A 22,141-nucleotide genomic window follows, 5' to 3' on the forward strand; every position below is an offset into this window, starting at 1 on the left:
TTTTTCCATTAATAACCCCCAAAGATCTTCTGGAAAGCACAATTGTTGAGGTTGAGCATGCTGTTTTAAAATACTTGTCCACTTAAAGTTTGAAGTCAAATTTCTTTTTCTTTTTTGTTTGGTATGGTTTAATACGAAACAATGTTCTGAAAACAAACTTACCTGTCTCAATCATTAATTTTTCACTAGGAATTGACTTCAAAACTTCCAAATTAGCTTCAGTTTTCAGTGAACTTAAAAAAAGAAGTGTATACATATATTTATTTTAAAAGGCAGCAATTAACGAATACCTTTTTTCATATCACAACTTGTAAAGTACTACAAGACCAATCCAAAACCCCATAGCATTTTGTTTTCAGTATACTTTAGAAAGTATTTGCACACTACCATACTTCAATAATCCAGATTAAGATCTATTTTAACCCTATCTGCCTTCCGGGAATGCAATTTTCCATGCTTATTAGTTGGTTTCCAACAGCATTCCGTATCAGTCTAAGTAAAATTTAACTTTTTAAAAAAAGAATTCATCTGCTTCTGAGTAATTTGCGTAACTTAGAGGTGCTCCTAAGGCTGTTAACGTTCGTTTCCTGAATTTTCCATTTTTAGCCCAAGACAGATTCTTCACTCTACTTGAGCAGAATTATGTATCTGCACCCTTGCCATGGTTTCTTTGTAGGATGAACTCTACACCTTGAATCTGGCTTTGGCCTCAAGTCTTGCTATGGCTGCCTGAGCCTCTATCAGCCAAAACCCAGCTGACTCAAAGATCCATGAATGCAAACATAAATGCTTCCTGTAATGTGGCAGTGAGGTTTGGGATGGTGTAGCATATAATGTGATGGCAACGAATACTGCTCTTGTATTACTTTAAAAACACAATTTTTGTAACCACAAATTAGTTTTTTAGAGCAGTTTTAGGTTTACAGCAATAAAAAGTATAGAGATTCCCCAACCATATGCCCCCACTCTCAAAATTCCACACCATAAGGGTAGGTGCATTTGTCATTGATGAACCTACCTTGACACAAAATTGTCACCCAAAACCCACAGTTTACAGTTTACATTAGGGTTCACTTGGTGTCATGTGTTCTGTGGGTTTGGACAAATACGCAATTACGTCTACCATTGTATCATACTGAGTAGTTTCATGGTCTTAAAAAATCTGTGGTCTGCCTATTCATCCCTCCTTCCCTCTAACCCCTTATTTTTGAACCGTCTCCATAGTTTTGCCTTTTCCAGACTGTCACACAGTTTGAACTATACAGTACGTAGTCTTTTTCAGGGTGCCTTCTTTCACTTGAAAATACACATTAAAATCCCATGTTTTTCATGCTTGATAGTTCATTTCTTTTGGCATTGAATAATATTCCACTGGATATACCACAGTTTATCCATTCACCTACTGAGGAACATCTTGGTTGCTTCCTTATGTAGCATTTTTATTTTCAGCATTTGTTATTACAAAGCATTTAAGATATACATTAAATTAGGTAATATGGACTTCTCATATAGTTATCACCCAGCCCCATCAATCATCAACACAGGACAATCCTGTTCCATCCACTTACCCCTACTCTCTCCTGTATTATTTTAAAAGGAAATTCGAAATGTACAGTTCTAATATTTCAGCATTTAATTCAGGATGTTTCAGCATGTATCTCTGAGCATAAGGATTCTCTTTAAAAAAATGCAACCACAATACAATTATCATATTTAAGAAAAACCCAAATCTTCTAGTATTCAAATTTCCAGTCGTCTCAGAGGCATACATTCTTTTTAAGTTTGATTAAATTAGGACACAAATGAGAGGCCTACACATTGCAATTGGTCATTGTCTTCTAAAGTCTCAACCTATTAAAATCTCCTGCATCTTTTCCCCTTCACATTTATTTGTTGAAGAAACCAAGCTGTTCACCCTGTGTAGTGCCCTAGTCTTGATTTTGCTGATTTTATCTGTGTTCCAGTTTAACAGGCTCCTCTGCCCTCTGTATTTTTTTTTTTGGGGGGACGGAGTCTCACTCTGTTGCCCAGGCTGGAGTGTGTTGGCAAAATCCCAGCTCGCTGCAACATCCACCTCCTGGGTTCAAGCGATTCTCCTGCCTCAGCCTCCCGAGTAGTTGGGACTACAGGTGCCTGCCACCACGCCCGGCTCATTTTTGTATTTTTAGTAGAGAGGGGGTTTCACCATTTGGCCAGGCTGGTCTCAAACTCCTGACCTCAGGTGATCCACCCACCTCGGCCTCCCAAAGTGGTGGGATTACAGGCACGAGCCACTGCACCTAGCCTGCCCTCTGTATTTCTTATAGGAGATCTAAAGTACCATCTACAGGCTGGATAAGATTTGGGTTGGATGTTTTTGGGGGAAGACCATTTCATAGGTGGTGGTGTGATCTTTCATCTACAGGCATATATCTGGTTCTATTTTTGTGATCTAAGGCAGCCATGGATGCCCAATGCATAATTCACCAGGAGCTACAAAATGTTGATATAATACTATCAGCCCTTTACTTATTAGAGTACTTCCATAAAACGAAAATTCTCTATGTCTATTACGTGATTGCTCAAATATATGTAGTTTGTACAGAAAATACGTATCTTTCTGTCAAATGTGTTTGTTGATTCCCTAACTTCTTCCATTGGTGCTATTATTTTAACATCACCATTCATTTATGTAAGGAGCTCTATTCTTTTATGTTCTTTTAGCATTCTGTTCATATTTCATGTGCGTAACATCTCAAATCCCACTATGTTGGGTCTCACTGGGGTTAGGTTTTCTATTTATCTTGGCCCTTTTCTTTCATGCTTCTGGTTCACTGCATTTGTCTGGTGGTCCTTGGATATCCATTTATATTTAGGGAGGTTGCTAGTGTTGCGTTTCCTTTGCTTTTGTGAAAGCAGGACTGTTTTACTACTAGTTCTCTTCTCTGAGTGGGGATTCTTAGTGAGACCTTCTTGTGGGAGAGGGTATATTATGAAACTACATTTAAAGGTAAGAGTATAGGGAGCTAATTGTTAGGCTCATGGTTCTCTAAATGCTTTCCTTTGTGGATTGATAATAAGCACTTCAAGCCTTAGTCCTCACCATAGTTTTTTCAATTTTCTTAAGAAAACCCCTGCCCCTGGCCCCTGTGTAAATGTTTACTGCTTTTGTCCTCTATGCACAGGAGTGGATATGGGAGTGAGATCTTTTCTCTATTTAGGCCCTCAATTGATCATCCTTTCTAGTCCTATTTCACACTAATTCTAAGCTTAAAGCCCCCCCTATTGGATTTTGTTTGCCAGACTTGCTCCCATCTCTCTGAGGCCCCTTAGTGGTGTAATCTAAGCTTTCTCTTTCAGTTTTACCCGTCTTCAGAAATCCACAGAACAGACGGAGTGGCTCACTGTCACCTGGGCTGGACTGCAATGGCGCAATCTCGATTCACTGCAACCTCTGCCTCCCGGGTTCACACAATTCTCCTGCCTCAGCCTCCCAAGTAGCTGGGATTACAGGTGCCCACTACCACACCTGGCTAATTTTTTGTATTTTTAGTAGAGACAGGGTTTCACTATGTTGGCCAGACTGGTCTCAAACTCCTGACATCGTCATCTGCCTGCCTTGGCCTCCTGAAGTGCTGGGATTACAGGCGTGAGCCACTGTGTCTGGCCTCTTCTTTTTTTTTTTTTTTTTTTTTTTTTAAATTTAAGAGATGGGGGGCTCGTTAAGTTACCCAGACTGGTTATACCTGTAGCTCTAGCTACTGAGGATGCTGTGGCAGGAGCATCACTTGAACTCCTGGGCTTACCCAGCTACAGAACATTTATCAGCAAAAAACTGGCCTTTTTTCTTTGTTATTATAGATTCTTTGCTTTTTCAATATCTATAATTTTATTTTAGTAGGATTTTAGGAGGGGTGGGTGGGATGTCATTAATTTGACATTAAGTAGCAATTGGTGCTCTCTAGAAAAAAAAAATTATTATTTTCAGCCAGCTTGGTCAATATAGATATTTTGTAAAATATATTGATGTGGTTGGTATGGATAGTATATTTAAAAGTTTTTTTTCTTTTTTTTTTTTTTTTTTAAGACAGAGTCTCGCTCTGTCGCCCAGGTTGGAGTGCAGTGGTGTGATCTCGGCTCACTGCAAGCTCTGCCTCCAGGGTTCACGCTATTCTCCTGCCTCAGCCCCCCGAGTAGCAGGGGTTACAGGCGCCCGCCACCTTGCCCGGCTAATTTTTTGTATATTTAGTACAGAGGGGGTTTCACTGTGTTAGCCAGGATGGTCTCAATCTCCTGACCTCATGATCCGCCCGCCTCGGCCTCCCAAAGTGCTGGGATTACAGGTGTGAGCCACTGCATCTGGCCTATTTAAAACTTTCACTAAATTTTTAGATTATTTGTATTTTTGATCTCACTAAATCATGTCTGATTAGCTTAATATTCTTCTACGTCTATCCTTTGACTGTAAAAATTTGCCCAAATATATATACTAATAAATATTTTAAAGAGAAGCCAGTATTTCTGTTTAATAAGGTTTCCCATTTAATGATGAGCAACTACACGATTCTGAAGTCAAGTCTGAAATACATCTTCCCATTTTCTTTTTTTTTTTGAGACAGAGTCTTGCTCTGTCGCCCAGGCTGGAGTGCAGTGGCGTGATCTCGGCTCACTGAGACCTCTGCATCCTGAGTTCAAGCGATTCTCCTGCCTCAGCCTCCCGACTAGCTGGGACTACAGGTGCCTGCCACCACCCCAACTAATTTTTGTATTTTTAGTAGAGATGGGGTTTTACCACATTGGCCAGGCTGGTCTTGAACTCCTGACCTTGTGAACCACGCACCTCAGCCTCCCAAAGTGCTGGGATTACAGGTGTGATCCACGGTGCCCGGCCATCTTCCCATTTTCTTGGGGGAAAAATTTTAATTTAACTTTTAGGAACCAAAGACTTTATGTGATATGTGGATTAAGTTATATTATGATAAGTTATCATATTAAGTTATATTAAGTTATATTATAAGTGGATTAAGTTATCACATCTCAGAGACTCAGATTAAGATGACAATGAATAGATTTCAAAATAAGAATATAAACATTCACTTTAATAAATGACTAACCTATTAATTCTGAAGCTAATATTAATGTAGGAGAAAAGAATCTTTTGTGATTAGCTTAAAGCAACATCATAATAAACTCAAGATCATTTAGAAATATCTAAGACAGGAGCCAGGTGTGGTGCCTCATGCCTGTAATCCAGGCACTTTGGGAGGCAGAGGCAGGTGGACAGCCTGAGCTCAGGAGTTTGAGACCAGCCTGGGCAACACAGTGAAACCCCATCTCAACAAAAAGTACAGACATTAGCCAACCATGGTGATAGGAGCTTGTGGTCTCAGCTATTATACTTGGGAGGATTGCTTGAGCCCAGAAGGTCGGGGCTGCAGTAAGTCGTCCAGCTTGTGAGACAGAGTGAGACCTTGGTCTCAAAAAAAAAAAAAAATCTAAGAATTAATGGTTTTAAGTTGGTGAAATAAAGATCTTCTACCCCCTTCTCTTAAAAAAAACTTACAAGGAGAAAAGCAGGATTTTTAAAAATGAAACTAGGAGACATATGTTACCCCAAATCACAACATATAAAGTAGACAGAGAAATGATAAACGACCAGTGTTTAAGTGCCAAGTGACTTAAATGTTATGTGCCTGGAGAGAAAGACAAGCAAACCCAGAAGCAGATATAGTCCCTAGAAAGTGGAGTAAGGCAGGGACTGAAATGGAGATTGTTTGAGAAAACTTCAAGAGAAGATAGATGGGATTCCTAGGTTACATATCTGTGACTTGGTGCAGAGAAAGAGGTGCTGGGTCTCAAGAGAACCTACATCAGAAACAGGTGGAGAACAACAAGCACAGAGGAGTACAGGCATCAGGCACAGGCCTAAGCATGGAGACCGGGGCAGCCCACTGAACAGGGAGACCCTCTAACCCATCCTGCTCCAAAACACTGTCAGGGACATTTATAAACCCCTTCCCTCCACTGTTCCCCACTTTTCCAGCAGAGAACACAAGATCCCTTTCTGGAGAAACTGAACCAACCCAGAAAAAGATCTCCACAAACTGATATTTGGGAATCCCTAGCAAAAAGTCAGTTGGCCATCTGAGTCTGCCAGTTGCTGGAATGCCTTCTAGAGAGCTTCCAAATGGCATTTTTTTTTAAATAGACAGTGAGGACTGCCTGACATTTGAAGAAAGTTTCCATCATCACAGAGACCAAAGGAAAGAAGAAGAGGTGACTGTGAGGAAACAAATGCAGGAAGACAAGCAGAAAGTCACTTTATAGTTCATGCCTTTCGAGAGATGAGAAGACACTGCAGTATAAGAATAGTGTTCAGAAATTGAAAAACGCTGAAGTAAATTTCATAAAAAGGGTTACAAAATATAGCACTTTTTTTGGAAGGAGGGAAACAATGGAAGTTATCAGTCTGGTATGCCCAAGAAAAGAATAGAAAAGAAAAATCAAATTCCAAGGATGGGTAAAGATGAGACCCCCACTGGAAGGGGTAATGAAAAAGCAACACTAGGCGTGATGAAAACCATCAACACACACCTCCGTGAAATTTCACATCAGAGATGAAAAACTAAAACCTTTCACAAGAGAAGAAAACTAGGTCACAGGTAAAGGATTAGGAATCAGAGTAGCAACTTTTCATCAACACTAGAACCTACTGATGGAACAGGATAAATTCTCAATGAAAATGATTTCTGATCTTGAATTTTATGCACGGAGAAACTATCAATTGAAAGTGGGGTTCTCTCCCCTTTCATTAACTATCCAGGCTAACTTGTAAGAGGAAGAGCAAAAAAAAAAAAATTCATTTTCAAACATGCAAAATCTCAAGAAACTTAATTCCTATGAAAACGTCCTCAGAGGATGTTGTAGAATGTGTTCCACTAAAACAAACACACAAGGAATACATGGGATCTAAAAATAGGAACTAGCCCAAACTGAAACAGACAGATGGAAGGGTCTGCAACTGATGGAACTATTATATCTAGACAGGTTTGCTCATGTGGTATACCGTGCTTAACATTTCTTGTACTACTTTTTGTTTTCCCGGATTAACCTCCCTCATATTTTTATTTACCTGGCTTTCTTAAACTTGAAGCCCAGCCTGGGCACATAGCAAGATCCCGTCTCAACTTAAAATGTAAAAAATAGCCGGGTGTGGTGGCACGCACCAGTAATCCCAGCTACTCAGGAGGCTGAGGTGGGAGGGTTGCTTGAGCCCGCGAGGTCAAGGCTGCAGAGTTGTGATCACACCACTGCATTCCAGCTTGGGCTACAGAGCAAGTCCCTATCTTAAAAAAAAAAAAACAAAAAACCCAAAAAACTTGAAACCCTCTCATACTTGGCAGAGCTCTGTGAAATTATATACTTCTATAGAAATAATAATGAAACATTTATAGAGACATAATAATGAAAACATTGAGTATGCGTATAACCAAAAATTCTGAAATGACGACATTGAGAGTGATATGCAGAGAATAATGGAGGTAGCGGATTAGTACGGGATATAAGAACTAACGTGCTCATATAACCCAATGAGAATAGACACAGGGGATGAATCAAGAGACAATAGTATATGGATATTATTTAGAAATATGGTGACAAATAGCAAAATTGTTGCCGCTAGAACAACTGACCTGGGGTAAGGTCATGCTGGGGGGACTCTGATATTTGTTTATATCTGTGAGTACTACTTGACTTTTTAATCACTATGCATATATTCCCTTGCATATTAATTTTAAAGTTATTTAAACCATTAAATATGAAAGCAGCTTAGACATTTAAACTCTGAACTCTAGAGCAAATACGTAATTCCATGATTCCATTTCCCTAGATTTTAGTCAAAAATAATGCAATTGGAAACACAATAACTTTAAGGGTATGAGACATTGAAGGACAGAAAGTCTTACACTATTTTGCAACTGATTAATGGGATACATTGATATCCTGTGAAAAGACATTGGTCAAAGCTCTTACATATTTGACAAAACCAACCCAGGGACCTAGCTGTGCTAGCTGAGTGTACTGAGTGTGTGAAGTTTAGTGTGATAGAACAGCAGAAAGGTCACAGAGTGAGAAGCCAGAGGACATGGGTTCTCATACTTAGAGAAACTCTATACCTGTTTCCTAATTTATTTGAGCCTCAGTTTCTTTGCCTGCAGAGATGTACGACTGTCATAGAATAACCTTTCGTCCATAGTCAGACATGACGTGTATATGTATACATGATGCTGTGAACACATTTTCAAGGGATCAAATGATCTGAGAATAAACTGGATTACTAGAGAAAGCTAGCTGCTGATCTCAACACAAAATAGTTTTCCATTATTAGGACATAATGTACTAGTCTATAACTTTTGAGCTTGAACTTGTAATCATAATGTACTGTTTAATTTCTTACATAATTACTGAAATTCCCAGCAAAGATCAGTGTAAACACACACAAACTTTAATGAAAATCGTCTTCATCAGCAATTCACTGTAAAACGATTTAAGAAATCTGCTTAAATAAAAGTTAAAAACAAAACAACCTAAGAACGTACCAACCATTAAATCCTATATAAAGATCCAAATCAATCAAAGCAGCTGCTGCTTCCTTGGTACCATCAAATGAATGCACCTGGGGACATACAGGTATAATTTTATTATTATAGTAATTACTCTTTAAAATTCTAAATAACATTAATAAGACTTTGTAGGCAAAAATATAGATCCCTGTAAGTTTTTGGACCTCAGGATTTCAAAGGTGGTAGTCCCTATAATTTTTATTTTCGTATCAGATTTCACAATTATAACCAGTCATCATCTCCAGTGACATGATGCAAAACGTTAGCTGCTGAGAATTTCTTCAGAGTAGTAGTGTTGCAGTCTCCACACTAGCATTAGTGCAGAAGCTCCAGGAGGGGGTTTAGGAATAGACATATTCTTAGGCAAAAACATGAGGAAAGCTTAGAAATTTTATGGCACCATTTAAAACACGTTTTAAAATACTGATGAATTTTCTGTTAGAGGAATTTTTTTTTTTTGAGATGGAGTTTCACTCTTGTTGCCCAGGCTGGAGTGCAATGGCGTGATCTTGGCTCACCGCAACCTCCACCTCCCTGCTTCAAGCGATTCTCCTGCCTCAGCCTCCTGAGTAGCTGGGATTACAGGCATGCGCCACCATGCCTGGCTAATTTTGTATTTTGTATTTTTTTTTTAGTAGAGAGGGGGTTTCTCCATGTTGTTCAGGCTGGTCTCGAACTCCCAACCCCAGGTGATCCACCCGCCTCGGCCTCCCAAAGTGCTGGGATTACAGGGGTGAGCCACCATGCCCGGCCAAGAATACTTTTTTCTGGAAGAGAAATTACTTTTAAGAGGCAAGGCTGGGCCAGGTGCGATGGCTCATGCCTGTAACCTCAGCACTTTGGGAGGCTGAGGCCAGTGGATCACCTGAGGTTGGGAGTTCGAGACCAGCCTGACCAATGTGGAGAAAACCCATCTCTACTAAAAATACAAAATTAGCAGGGTGTGGTGGCGCATGCCTATAATCCCAACTACTTGGGAGGCCTGAGGCAGGAGAACTGCTTGAACCCAGGAGGCGGAGGTTGTGTTGAGCTGTGATCGCATCATTACAGTCCAGTCTGGGCAACAAGAGTGAAACTCTGTCTCAAAAATAAAAAGAAAAGAGACAAGGCTGAAGAAATTCTTATAAATGGGTAAGACTGTTGCTTAAAAAGCATAAACCGTAATCCCAGCACTTTGGGAGGCCGAGGTGGGCAGATCACAAGGTCAGGAGATCGAGACCATCCTGGCCAACATGGTGAAATCCTGTCTCTACTAAAATGCAAAAAATTAACCAGGCGTGGTGGTGCGCGTCTGTAGTCCCAGCTACTTGGGAGGCTGAGGCACGGGAATCGCTTGAACCCGGGAGGTGGCGGTTGCGACGAGCTGAGATTGCGTAGAAGTGAATTCAAGGGCCGGGCACAGTGGCTTACACCTGTAATCCCAACATGTCGGGAAGCCAAGGTGGGCAGATTGCTTGAGTTTAGGAGTTCAAGATCAGCCTAGGCAACATGGTAAACTCCATCTCTACAAAATATACAAAAAAATTAGCTGAGCATGGTGGTGCATGCCTGTAGTCCCAGCTACTGGGAAGGCTGAGGATGGCTTGATCCTGGGGAAGCGGAGGTTGCAGTGAGCTGAGATTGTGCCACTCCACTTCAGCCCGGATGACAGAGCCAGATCCTTTCTCAATAACCAAAAAAACCCCCCAAAAAACCAAAAACCAAATTTCACAGGGTTTTCTTGTGAATGGAATTCTGTGCTCATTCTTGTACTTTGAACAAAGGAACTATAAATAAAACTGACTTGTGTTTATGCCACATCTGGCCCATACATTCAACAGTAAATTTACATCTTTCAAAGGATGGGAAAAGAAACTCCTAATTCTATTGAGTTCTATCTAATTCACATGTTTTTCTTTTTTTTTCCTTTTTTAAAAAAAATTTAAATGTTGACATCTGAATTAGGGGCCATCCTTAATAACCAAGATGCTTTATGTGTCACATAAATGTTAAGTATCCCTCATCCCAAGTATGTGGGACCAAAAGTGTTTCGTATTTCAGATTTTTTCAGATTTTGGAATATCTGTATATACATAAAAAGAAATCTTTGGGAAGGGACTCAAGTCTAAACATGAAATTCATTTATGTTTCATATACACCTTATACCATACCCTGAAGGTAAATAATTTAAATAATTTTGTGCATGAAACTAAATTTATGTACAATGAATAATCAGAAAGCAAAGGTGTCACTATCTCATGTCAGTGCTTAAAAAGTTTCAGATTTTGGAGTATTTTGCACTTGGGAGTATTTGGATTTTTGGATTAGAGACATTCAACCTGTATTAAAAATGACAATTTTATACTTACCACTCCCCCTACACAGCGATCTCTATTTCTTTTCATTATGTCTATAAATTAAAAACAAAGAACTTTTAGCAAATAGCTTGATTTCTACAAAATTCTTAAGTTCTAAATGAGACTTTGGTTTTAACTCACCCAAAAATTCAGCATGTGAGTTTCGACAATGAAGAAACATTGGTAATTTTGTTTGTTCTGACAGTTCAAATTGTTTTTCAAAATATCTGCATAATGCAAAAAAAAATTCTCATTACAAATTTAATTTTAGCATGAGGAAGGTAATGATGTCAAAACAGCTTTTAAGTTAAAGGTATTTAATTCTCTATAAATTACAGGACAATAATCATGAATATTTAAAGCACATCAGACTTATCAAAGGGCTTTTATAACTTACAATTTTTGGAAAGAAATACTTCATTTTCTGGGCTTACAAAATTATTTTCATAAAGTAACATCTACTGGCCCCTTGCCACTGGGAGCACCATCAGTGGAAGTCAACTCACCAAGCGAGAAGCCCGGCAGAGCTTCATACTGCATGCTAATCTATTCCATTTTGCAACCAGTGTTTTATGTGCTGTTATAAAAGAAGTTACTGCCACTAGGCAAAATGAACAAGGTTTCCCTCAAAAACCAAATCTAAGTATTTGCTAAACAGCAAATAACTCAATTATGCTATGAAAAAAAGAAAATTACACGATAAAGTGGTAGCCCTGAATATCTTAGAGTACTTGATAAGAAGCTTTTTCCAAGTACCACATACTTTTGCCTCATTTGATCCTCAGAATAACCCAAGGATAAAAGCTGGTGTCGTACTTTGTCCAACATAACAATACCTGGCATGGCCACTTGGAACCAGAACTTCAGTGCTCTCATTCCAAGTCCCAGCCTAAACGGCAAAAACCTGTCACATTTTCGAGACGCTTCCTTCTGGTCCCGGAGTATAATGACAATATTCAGAGGATATAATGAATGTTCATTCTGTTTGTTTTTTCACTTCAACACAGTGCTCCCTCTTGTTCTCACAAATGGTAGGTTCAACTGAATCAGGATAACAGGTGGCTTATTATTTTCTTAGATGTGCTTACCTCTTCTAAGTCCTTTAATTTGGGGAAACAATTTCTCTGTTTAACTTAAGCCTCTTTTGCTATATTTTCCTATATCATATTTCCTCACATGCAGGACTATTTTACCCCCTTTGCACTCTTGAAAATGCTAAATTTTAAAATTAGAAATAGAAATGTACTTCTTAAGAAGCAGTCTTCAGGCCGGGCATGGTGGCTCATACCTGTAATCCCAGCACTTTGGGAGGCCAAGGTGGGTGGATCACTCGAGGGCAGGAGTTCAAGACCAGTCTGGCCAACACGGTGAAACCGTATCTCTACTAAAAATACAAAAATTAGCCAGCGTGTTAGCACACGTCTGTAATCCCAGCTATTCCATGGGCTGAGGCACAAGAATCACTTGAACCCAGGGTCAAAGGTTGCAGTGAGCTGATGTCACACTACTTGCATTCCAGCCTGGGTGACAGAGCAGCACTCTGTCTCAAAAAAAATAAAAAAAATAAAAATAAAAAAAAATAGAAACAGTCTTCCTAAAATTGGTGGTCTATCTCTGTATTACCAAATGTTTGGGTTTTAAAATCTCCTTTTCAGATTCTGCTGGGTTAGAATAAGCAAAAATATTTTCCTTTCATTAACAAAGTGCTGAAATTTTGCAGTGTAGGAAATATTAATGACAACTTGGACAAAAAGATATTTTAATAATACAACCAGTCACTATTTCCATAACCTCTAAAGTAAACCAAATGTCAGCAATTAAGTGTGCTCTAGTCATTATGTCAACTTTACTAATATATTTGGCTTTTGGCTACACACAGCAGGCAGTCCTCTTCATTGTGTGCACTGCTCTACACTATGCTGGTTATTTTTTCCACACAAAATTTCATGGACCAAACCACATGACCAAGCTACAAATTCACAGTATCTAATGGTCGGATGGAAAATTAGCTTCCTATCTCAAGGTAGGCAAAAGTACAGTTTATGAAAATAACAGAGGCCAGCTGGATGCGTGCTCCACGCCTGTAATCCCAGCACTTTGGGAGGCTGAGGTGGGCGGATTGCTTGATCTCAGGACTTCAAGACTAACCTGGGCAACATGGTGAAACCCCATCTCTACAAAAAATACAAGAATTAGCCAGGTGTGGTGGCATGTGCCTGTAGTCCCAGTTGCTGGGAGGCTGAGGTCGGGGGATTGCTTGAGCCTGGGAGGTCAAGGCTGTGGTGAGCCATGATCACACCACTGCACTCCAGCTTGGATGACAGAGTGAGACTGTGTCTCAGAGAAGAAAATAACAGAAGCCCAAGCAGCGGGCCCACAGAATTTGACATAATTCAAGAAAAGAAAGGTCCCTGAATTCATGCTAGCTATGTATCATAAAGAAGCCATGTGGTTAAAAAAATAATAATAAATTAAAAAAATAAAAAAGTAAAAAATTATTCCGAATGATACAAAGTGAGGATAACTAGTACTAAACATCAAACAACTATTAGAGAAGAAACATCTAAACAACTTTAGAGAAGAAAAACCCACCATGGTAACTAGAAATAACAACGTAAGTTACAGGGTAGGAATTGGCGTCTGTTGAGAGACCTCTCTGCCTGTTTTACTCATTTATTATTTTTTTAAAGTTTATAAATGAAAATCATTTTCCACTTGAGTTAGATTTGCTCATCTTAGTGAAGCTTCTGATTGTATTACTGCTTCTTACAGTTGAGGTTTAACTATCTAAGGACAAGAGCTGGAAAAGTTCAGCTTCAGAGGAGCAGTTGCTATTAATTAGGATCAAGGCAAATCCAAAAAGCGCAGTGAGTTTCATGGGTATACCTCAACACAGGCAGTAATCCCTCCTCTGTAAGCTGCTTGATGGCAACGTGGCCTCAATTGCTCATCTCTAAGGTCCCCTAAACCTCCAAAGGATTGTTTTAAAATCTTCTTCTTGTAGTTTTTAAGACCTGCACAGCGTTAACATTTTAAAGCCCCAAGAAAAATGCCCAAAGCAAATTCCTCCTATCCAAGAGAACAGAGCTCTAAACTGCAACAAGGAAAGGAATGTAGCATAAGGCCAGGAAATTGAAAATACAGGGTATGGCTTAAAGGATAAACTTTCCATAACTACATCAGGCCTCTTCCTTGTTTTCACTCTTTGCTTCTCTTTCTTAGTCTTTAAAAAATCCTTTTTCCAGAAAAAGTCTAGGTACTAAAACAAGAAAAAAGTATTTTAAAAAAAACCCACAAAACCTTTAAAAAGTTCCAAACAAAAGCAATAGCTAGCATCTTCCTTTAGGGTGGTAATATTTCTAGCATGAGTAATATAACAGCCATGATTGTGCACGTACTATGTACCACTCATGTCACTATGGGCTTTATGTGCCTTATGTTAAGAAAGGTAGGCAGCAATCTACCCATTTTAAAGGGGATGCACAAAGGGACGAAGTGACATCAAGGGCAGTTGTAAATCTCACGAAAAGATCTGCTGATTCCAAAGCTCATCCTTTTAACGTCATACGCCGCCTTCACTTACCATTATTTTTCAGACACATCTATTGTATATTGATTTTTCTGTCTTGCCTCCTAATTTTCTATTTTTCTTTTCTCATACATCTCCTTTTTCCTGACTACATTTTTACTTAAAAACAAATCATGGCTGGGCGTGGTGGCTCACACCTGTAACCCTAGCACTTTGGGAGGCCGAGGCGGGCAGATCACTTGAGATCTGGAGGTTGAAACCAGCCTGGCCAACATGGTGAAACCCCATCTCTACAAAAAACACAAGAAAATTAGCTGGGCATGGTGATGGGCACCTGTAATCCCAGCTACTTGGGAGGCGGAGGCAGGAGAATCGCTTGAACTGGGAGGCGGAGGTTGCAGTGATCTTAGATCGCACTGCCTGCACTCCAGTCTGGGGGGCAGAGTGAGAATACATCTCAAAACAAAACAAAACACCCAAACCATACACCGGTTGTTCCAGATGGTAGAAAAGTGCAGACCAAAATCTGAAGTCTTCCAAAAATAAACCCAATAGTGAAAGTTGAATTATAGGCTTTTTATCCACACTGCTCAAAAGGAATAAAAAAGAACCTTCCCTTTGTATTAAATATTCAACAGACATTTACTAAGTACCTACCATGTGCTGAGAATACTGTGCTAAATGCTATGGAACTGTCCCATGAGTAAGCCTTGGTGTGTGCCTCTGAGGAACTCAAAGACACTTGTCCGTTGTGGGGAGGAAGGGATAACCTAAAACCCATTTCTGTACAACGTGGTTAAGTGCTGAAACAAACAGAGTGCTATGTACACAGAAAAGATTGCATGCTGTAAGTACACGCTAGGGGAAAAGAAGTGAGGGGCAGAGAACGTGGGTGTTTGTGTCCTTAACAACAATCAAAATGTGATTGTTACTAGAGTGTCTTTTTTTTTTTTTTTTTTTGAGATGGAGTCTTGCTCTGTTGCCCAGGCTGGAGTCCAATGACACAATCTTGGCTCACTGCAACCTCCACCTCCCCAGTTCAAGCAGTTCTGCTGCCTCAGCCTCCCGAGTAGCTGGGATTACAGGTGCTCGCTACCACGCCCGGCTAATTTTTGTTTTTAGTAGAGACAGGGTTTCACCATGTTGGCCAAGCTGGTCTTGAATTCCTGATCTCAGGTGATAGGCCTGCCTTGGCCTCCCAAAGTGCTGGAATTACAGGTATGAGCCACCATACCTGGCCATTTTTTTAACCAAGTCATTTGATGTTTTATCATTAAAGATTAAAAAATCTTCACCGCCATCTTACCAAAATTTCCTTCTACTTATTTTGTCATTAGCTTATTCACTCTGGAAGAAGCCAGTGTCACATGCTGTCACTGAAAGTCAGTCCTTCCCTCTGCTGTTCACACACTTTAGTGACAGCACTTCCAACCTACTTTAATTATTTATGTCCTCTCTTGTCTACAGTGGCATTGGGAAAAAGTCTTATTTTCCTTTGTGTCATGCTGAGGAGGCACTTGGTAATCATTTACTGAATGGAGTTTGAACTTGTCTATTAGCAATTAACACCTGGTATGTGAGTTCAAGCACAAGCTGTGATATGCATATTCTAAGATCAGACGCTATTCTGAACGTGCTCTGATGATGGTGAAGAATCTTCAGAACAGTTAAATTAAACTGATACTGTCCATGTTTTCAATTAACCCCAAAACTGAGTTTAAAGTATTCAGGTTGCATTTTAGAATCAGTTCTAACTCATTTTGGATGAAAAGTCATATAGGCAAAAAAACTTGGGGACTCTGCCATTGCCCTTGCTTGTCATAACACATAGTCTATTAGACTTACAAGGCTTATCCTGACAAAAACCAGACATTAAAGTTGAGGAATATGATCTGTGGGCTTAACCTGAAGAACCATTAAAGACAACTGTTTTTCTATTTCAGTGTGAACATGAGAACTTTTAAGGTTAAGTGAGCTGGCCTACATAATATTCGACAGAGGTATAGGGCTTTAGTAACCCTGGTAGTAACCACATGAATGTCCCTGAAAGACACAGCAAATAATATGCCACAAACTAAGCAGTTCTAAAAGGGATGTATATAATGAGCGACCTAAAAGAGACAGTACGTGTCCACAGAGCATTACTCTAACCCATCCTTTTCTACTTGGTTATAGATCTTCACACTCCAGAACTCTGGAGCTTGAGGTCTAGGGTATGACAGACTCCACTAGTAGATCTGCTCCTCCCCACAGTGATTTTCAACCAGGGGGGACATATCAGAATCCCATTTGTGGGGAGCAGGGAGGGAAGGGGGAGGAAGTACACTTTTGGCATGCGTAATCTTAAAAAATCCCTTTAGGCCATCAAGTCACTGGCTTAATCATATGATTGTATCACTATATGACAAAATTATTAATTATTAAATATTATGATGTAGCTGGATGGTATCTTAAGAGAGAATCTGATCCTAATTCTCTGTGTATAAGAAACTAAGGAGGACAGAGGACTGTTTATTCTTAAAGGTCTCTAGGGACAGATATTCTACCTTATTCAGATTTCTGCATACTCTGAGTTCTTGGCAGTGGCTGGCACACAGTGCTCCATAAATATTTGTTGAAGGGATGAATAACTAAATTAACCCCCTTTAGAAGCTCAGTCTAATGTTTTATCATGTTCATAAAGATCTTTTTGAAATTTGACAAAATGCTTACGTTTTAAATTCAGACTATGACCTAAATTTTCTTTTCAATCTTTAACACTCATTCACCAGTATGATGACAGGAGCTCCAAATTTAGCTCCAGGCAATGGGTTACAGGAAGTCCTGCAGGGTTTTGAGCTTTGGAGTTTTCTCAGAAGCCACCATTCAACATGGCTCCTATTAAAGGAATCTCACAGTTCCAAACTAACAATATTCAATGCCCAGCAAGAGTAAACTATGCTTTTCTAGCTTTGGTGATTGATCTTATAATACTTTTGTCGGTTTTTTGTTGCTGATTTTTTTTTAGAGGTGGAGTCTCCTTATGTTGCTCAGACTGGTCTGGAACTCCTGAGCTCAAGCAATTTTCCTGCCTCTGCTTCTCAAAACAGCTGCGATTACAGGTGCAGGCTGCTGTGCCTAGCTTGTAATACACTTTTAATATCCTTTGTTTTTAAATTATATCTTCCAATTTGGGAGGCTGAGGCGGGTGGATCATTTGAGGTCAGGAGTCTGAGACCAGCCTGACCAACGTGGTGAAACCCAATCTTTACTAAAAATATAAGAATTAGCCAGGCATGGTGGCATGTGCCTGTAATCCCAGATACTCGGGAGGCTGAGGCACGAGACTCATTTGAACCCAGGAGGTGGAGGTTGCAGTGAGCCGAGATCACACCACTGCACTCCAGCCTGGGCAACAGAGAGAGACTCTGCCTCAAAAAAAACGGAACAAATCACATTCCCCAAAATAATTTAATTCATTCCATTGGAACTGTTCATGTAGGAATGCATGTGTTAAACAAGCAAACAAAAAATGTAAAGTCTCTATCATGTAAAACTCATCCCTAATTTCTACCATTAAAATAAAATTAAACGGTTAATCGACCAGGGAACTATGTGCTTCCGCCCCTTATGAATTACATGCAAGTATGCATGGAATTGGTTTCACTTAACGTTTCATATACAGAGGGAAAAACAAAAATATTCTGATGCTTAATCCAACTATATTCTCAACTGATAAAAGTTATTTTAAAATCACTCATGATTTTACAATAATTTGTAAAGCCAACAAATTTCCTTACTTGAGTTGAGTATCTTTGGGACAAAACTGTAGTCGGTCAAAATCTTTAAAAAGATAAAGAAGAATAATTACTCCTAACTTATACAGAAAAAAATTACTTATTTTCAAACAAAGTCATTCTAAGAGGCGAGACTGGCACTCACCAAGTCCACATTCTCCTATTGCCACAACTTTCCCTTTATTGTTTTCAGCAAGATTTAGCAACTCCTTTAAGTAAAGATCAGGGTTATTCTTTTCAAATTCACCACATCTTGTAGGATGACATCCAACTGTACTGAAAAACATATCTAACACAAAATAATGTCTTAGGATTATTTTCAAAGTATTTTCTCATATTTATATTTATTATGATATTTAGAGGATATCGAGTAATTTCAGCTGGTTTTCAACAATGGTAATAGATTATTCACATTATAAGAACTGCATTATGTTAATCATATGACAATTTTTAGAATATCAAAACAAAGTAGGATACGAATATGAAAATTGCTTTAACGTATTAATAAAATAATTCAGCTTTTTCTAAAGTTTGGCATTTAGGGCTGTAGAATGCAAAGTGAAAATTTTTTGTTTTTGAGACAGGGTCCCACTGTGTCAACCAGGCTGGAGTGCAGTGGTGCCATCATGGCTCACTGTAGCCCTGACCTCCTGGGCTCAAGTGATCCTCCCACTTCAGCCTCCCAAGTAACTGGGACAACACATACATGCCACCACACTTGGCTAATTTTTAAATTTTTTTTGTAGAGACAGGGTTTTGCTACGTTGCCCAAGCTGGGCTCGAAGTCCTGAGCTCAAGCGACCCACCGGCCTAGGCCTCCCAAAGTGCTGGGATTACAGGCCTGAGCCACCATGACTAGCGATGATTTATCTTTATATTCACCATTCATGTGACTATCTTGATTCATATATTTTTGTTTAACACCAATTCCTCCATTATTGATTCATGTATTTAATATAGCATAAAAATGTATTCCCTTAAAAAGGTTAATAGTGGAGGTTAAAGAGGTGGAAAGGGGAATTTGTTTTTCTAATAAAAAAATGAGGTTCACCTATTTGGAGGACACTCTGACAGTCTGACTTGTATAGAATACAAATGAGAAGTCAAAAACACTTTTTGAATGGCTTAGCTGAGTTTGAACCATGGGAAAGGTATCAAGCCTTCCTCAGGCTCTCATGCAGATGTTTAGAAACAAAGGAAGAAGCACTTTTAAGGCTATAAGAACACAAGTTACATGGAGAGGAATGGAAGAGGGCTGATAATGGAGGTGGGAGAACTTTAAAAAGTCTAGATGTTTGGGGATAAAAAGTAAGGATAAAATGTTCCTATATATCTCGAAAACTCCCTGGGAGAGATTCTCTCTTTCATCACTAAGAAAAAGTGTCAATGGGCTGGGCGAGGTGGCTCAGGCCTGTAATCCCAGCACTTTGGGAGGCCAAGCCAGGCAGATCACGAGGTCAGGAGTTGAAGACCAGCCTGACCAACATGGTGAAACCCTGTCTCTATTAAAGATGCAAAAATTAGCCAGGCGTGGTGGCGTGCACCTATAATCCCAGCTACTCAGGAGGCCGAGGCAGGAGAATCACTTGTACCCAAGAGGCAGAGGTTGCAGTGAGCCGAGATTGTGCCATTGCACTCCAGCCTGGGCGACAGAGCAACTCTGTTTCAAAAAAAAGAAAAAGTGTGAATGGATCCTAAAAGAGAAGTATGGATTTTAGAGAGATTTCCATAAAAATATAGCTTTTAGTAAGTTTTCATAAACACATCAGTATTTTAAAATACAACATTTAAAAATTATGTAGAATGTTTAATTCCTCAGTGTCTAGCACATAAGGTATGTAAAAAAAAGTTAAATTCATGAATGCCAGATAAATGAGGTTTTATGTAACTAAGATTCCTTTAATAATCTTAAAACTTTCAAGATTTTAAATAAATGCAAAATGTATGAACATAAAGCAAGCATATGAGGGGTTATATAGCATTATTATTTGCATTCTTGGTACCTTGCACAGTATCTGGTCCGTCTAGTAAAAATTTAATAAAATAATCCTTCACAGCTTAAGTTAAAAAAGAATAAATAAAAAGCAACTCGTATCTTTTTGTTTTTTGGGGGGTTTTTTGCTTGCTTGTTTTGAGATGGAGTCTTGCTCTATTGTCCAGGCTGGAGTGCAGTGGCACTATCTCCGCTTACTGCAAGCTCTGCCTCGCGGGTTCACGCCATTCTCCCACCTCAGCTGAGTAGCTGGGACTACAGGCGCCTGCCACTATTTTTTGTATTAGGCGCCCGGCTAATTTTTTGTATTTTTTAGTAGAGACGGGGTTTCACTGTGTTAGCCAGGATGGTCTCAATCTCCTGATCTGCCTGCCTCAGCCTCCCAAAGTGCTGGGATTACAGGCGTGAGCCACCGCGCCCAGCTAGCAACTCATATCTTAAACATGTTAAAACACACACATGAATTCCACATAAAAAACACCTGAGGTTAAACTGTGTACCTGGAGAACTTTATTCTCATTAGCTGAAATCTTAAAATAATCTTCATTGAGTACTATGAAACGGTTTTATAAACAGCTGATATACCAATGAGTACTTTGAATTTTGTCATCTTAATCATGTCCCACTGAAATCAGTCTATTTTCCTGTTGTTTCCACAGTCATGATCCATTGTATTGTACCTGAAGCAGTTTTCAGAAAGACTTCTTCAAAATTACTTAATTCATATTTTTTTTGGTAAAAGAAATATGAGGATACCATTTGTTTGTGCCAAATGCAGTGCATCTTTACTGTCTTGTAGATTTCCACCTGTAATCATAAACTGAAATAGAAAGAAAATAAAATAAGCTGACTTTAATAGGGCAGCAATAAGTTTCCTAAACATGCCTTCCTACCACTTCCTTATTCCAGACTGCTCTCCTCTGTGACTGTCACACACCTACCCTGTTTAAAATTCAGCTGGGAGATTGCCTCCTATGCAGAGTGGTATCTGACTACACCTCAGGGATGTGTGTATGTATGTGTGTGTACATGTGGAGGTGCAGAATTCATCACTAGATTCTGTTAAAATGTTAAAATGTATTTACATGTCTACCTTTCCTATTAGACAACAAGTTCCTTGAGGACAGAGATCAGGTATTATGAAACAGCAAATAATTCATCAGTGATTCAATAGTGTTGATTGATTCGATAATTCTCCAAGTGTAGTCTGGTAACTCCCGGTAGGTATGTGAACTCAAAACTATTTTCATAATAATAATAAGACACTTTCTGTCTTTTTCACTCTCACTCTACTGCAAGTGTCCACAACGTATACAAGAAGCTACACGATGTGTGATACCACCAGACTGACTACAGAAAAAGATATGAAAATTCAGCAGGCTTCTAGTAACACAGTCATTAGAGATTTGAAAAAACAACTGTACTCATGTTGTTAATTTTTTTGTTCTGGAATACACTTGTTTTTCATAAAAATTTGCTATTTATGTTATTCAGTAGTTTCTTGTTATTTTAAAAGGAATTAATATTCCAAATTTTTTGTTTTAATTTTTAATATAGTATATACAGTAGGTAAGACTCACACAAACAAAAGCTCTTTGGGGGTACTCACTAATAAAGAATGTGAAGGGGACTGGAGAGCAAAAGGTTTGAGAATCAGTGAGTTAATGCATGCTGATGAATTCTCTGTAGGAAAACATATGGCTTTTGGCAAATAAGCATACTTCTACATAGACCCATTAGGATCCACCCAGTAACTAGACTGCCATCTTTCCTGTTAAAATGAAAGTGTCACTAAAGAGCTTTGTGTTGGTAGTGAGAGCACTGAAGCAGTGCTGCGTAAGGGGCACATTCTTCTAAGCACATGATTCAAGCACAATGACGTATATTTTTTCATACTTCAAGAGTCT

The 22,141-nt window shown here is 39.2% G+C and overlaps 1 protein-coding gene across 3 annotated transcripts in view; it reads right to left on the reverse strand.

Annotated features, from left to right (window-relative positions):
• The window catches only part of TATDN1 (TatD DNase domain containing 1), a 47,744-nt gene that overhangs the window by 7,015 nt on the left and 18,588 nt on the right, over nucleotides 1–22,141 (reverse strand). For 2 of the 3 annotated variants that reach the window (XM_012001161.1, XM_012001162.1), the window contains 7 exons: nucleotides 20,991–21,054; nucleotides 18,387–18,530; nucleotides 18,245–18,287; nucleotides 11,078–11,163; nucleotides 10,949–10,989; nucleotides 8,577–8,653; nucleotides 163–233 (listed from right to left, as the gene is read on the reverse strand). In XM_012001161.1, coding sequence (XP_011856551.1) covers nucleotides 163–233; nucleotides 8,577–8,653; nucleotides 10,949–10,989; nucleotides 11,078–11,163; nucleotides 18,245–18,287; nucleotides 18,387–18,530; nucleotides 20,991–21,054 — 526 coding nt within the window. The remainder of the gene's footprint in view (nucleotides 1–162; nucleotides 234–8,576; nucleotides 8,654–10,948; nucleotides 10,990–11,077; nucleotides 11,164–18,244; nucleotides 18,288–18,386; nucleotides 18,531–20,990; nucleotides 21,055–22,141) is intronic. The other variant, XM_012001163.1, reaches the window with a different exon arrangement.

This window comes from Mandrillus leucophaeus, unplaced genomic scaffold (genome assembly GCF_000951045.1).
Source record: "Mandrillus leucophaeus isolate KB7577 unplaced genomic scaffold, Mleu.le_1.0 Scaffold650, whole genome shotgun sequence".
In the NCBI taxonomy this organism is placed as follows: domain Eukaryota; kingdom Metazoa; phylum Chordata; class Mammalia; order Primates; family Cercopithecidae; genus Mandrillus; species Mandrillus leucophaeus.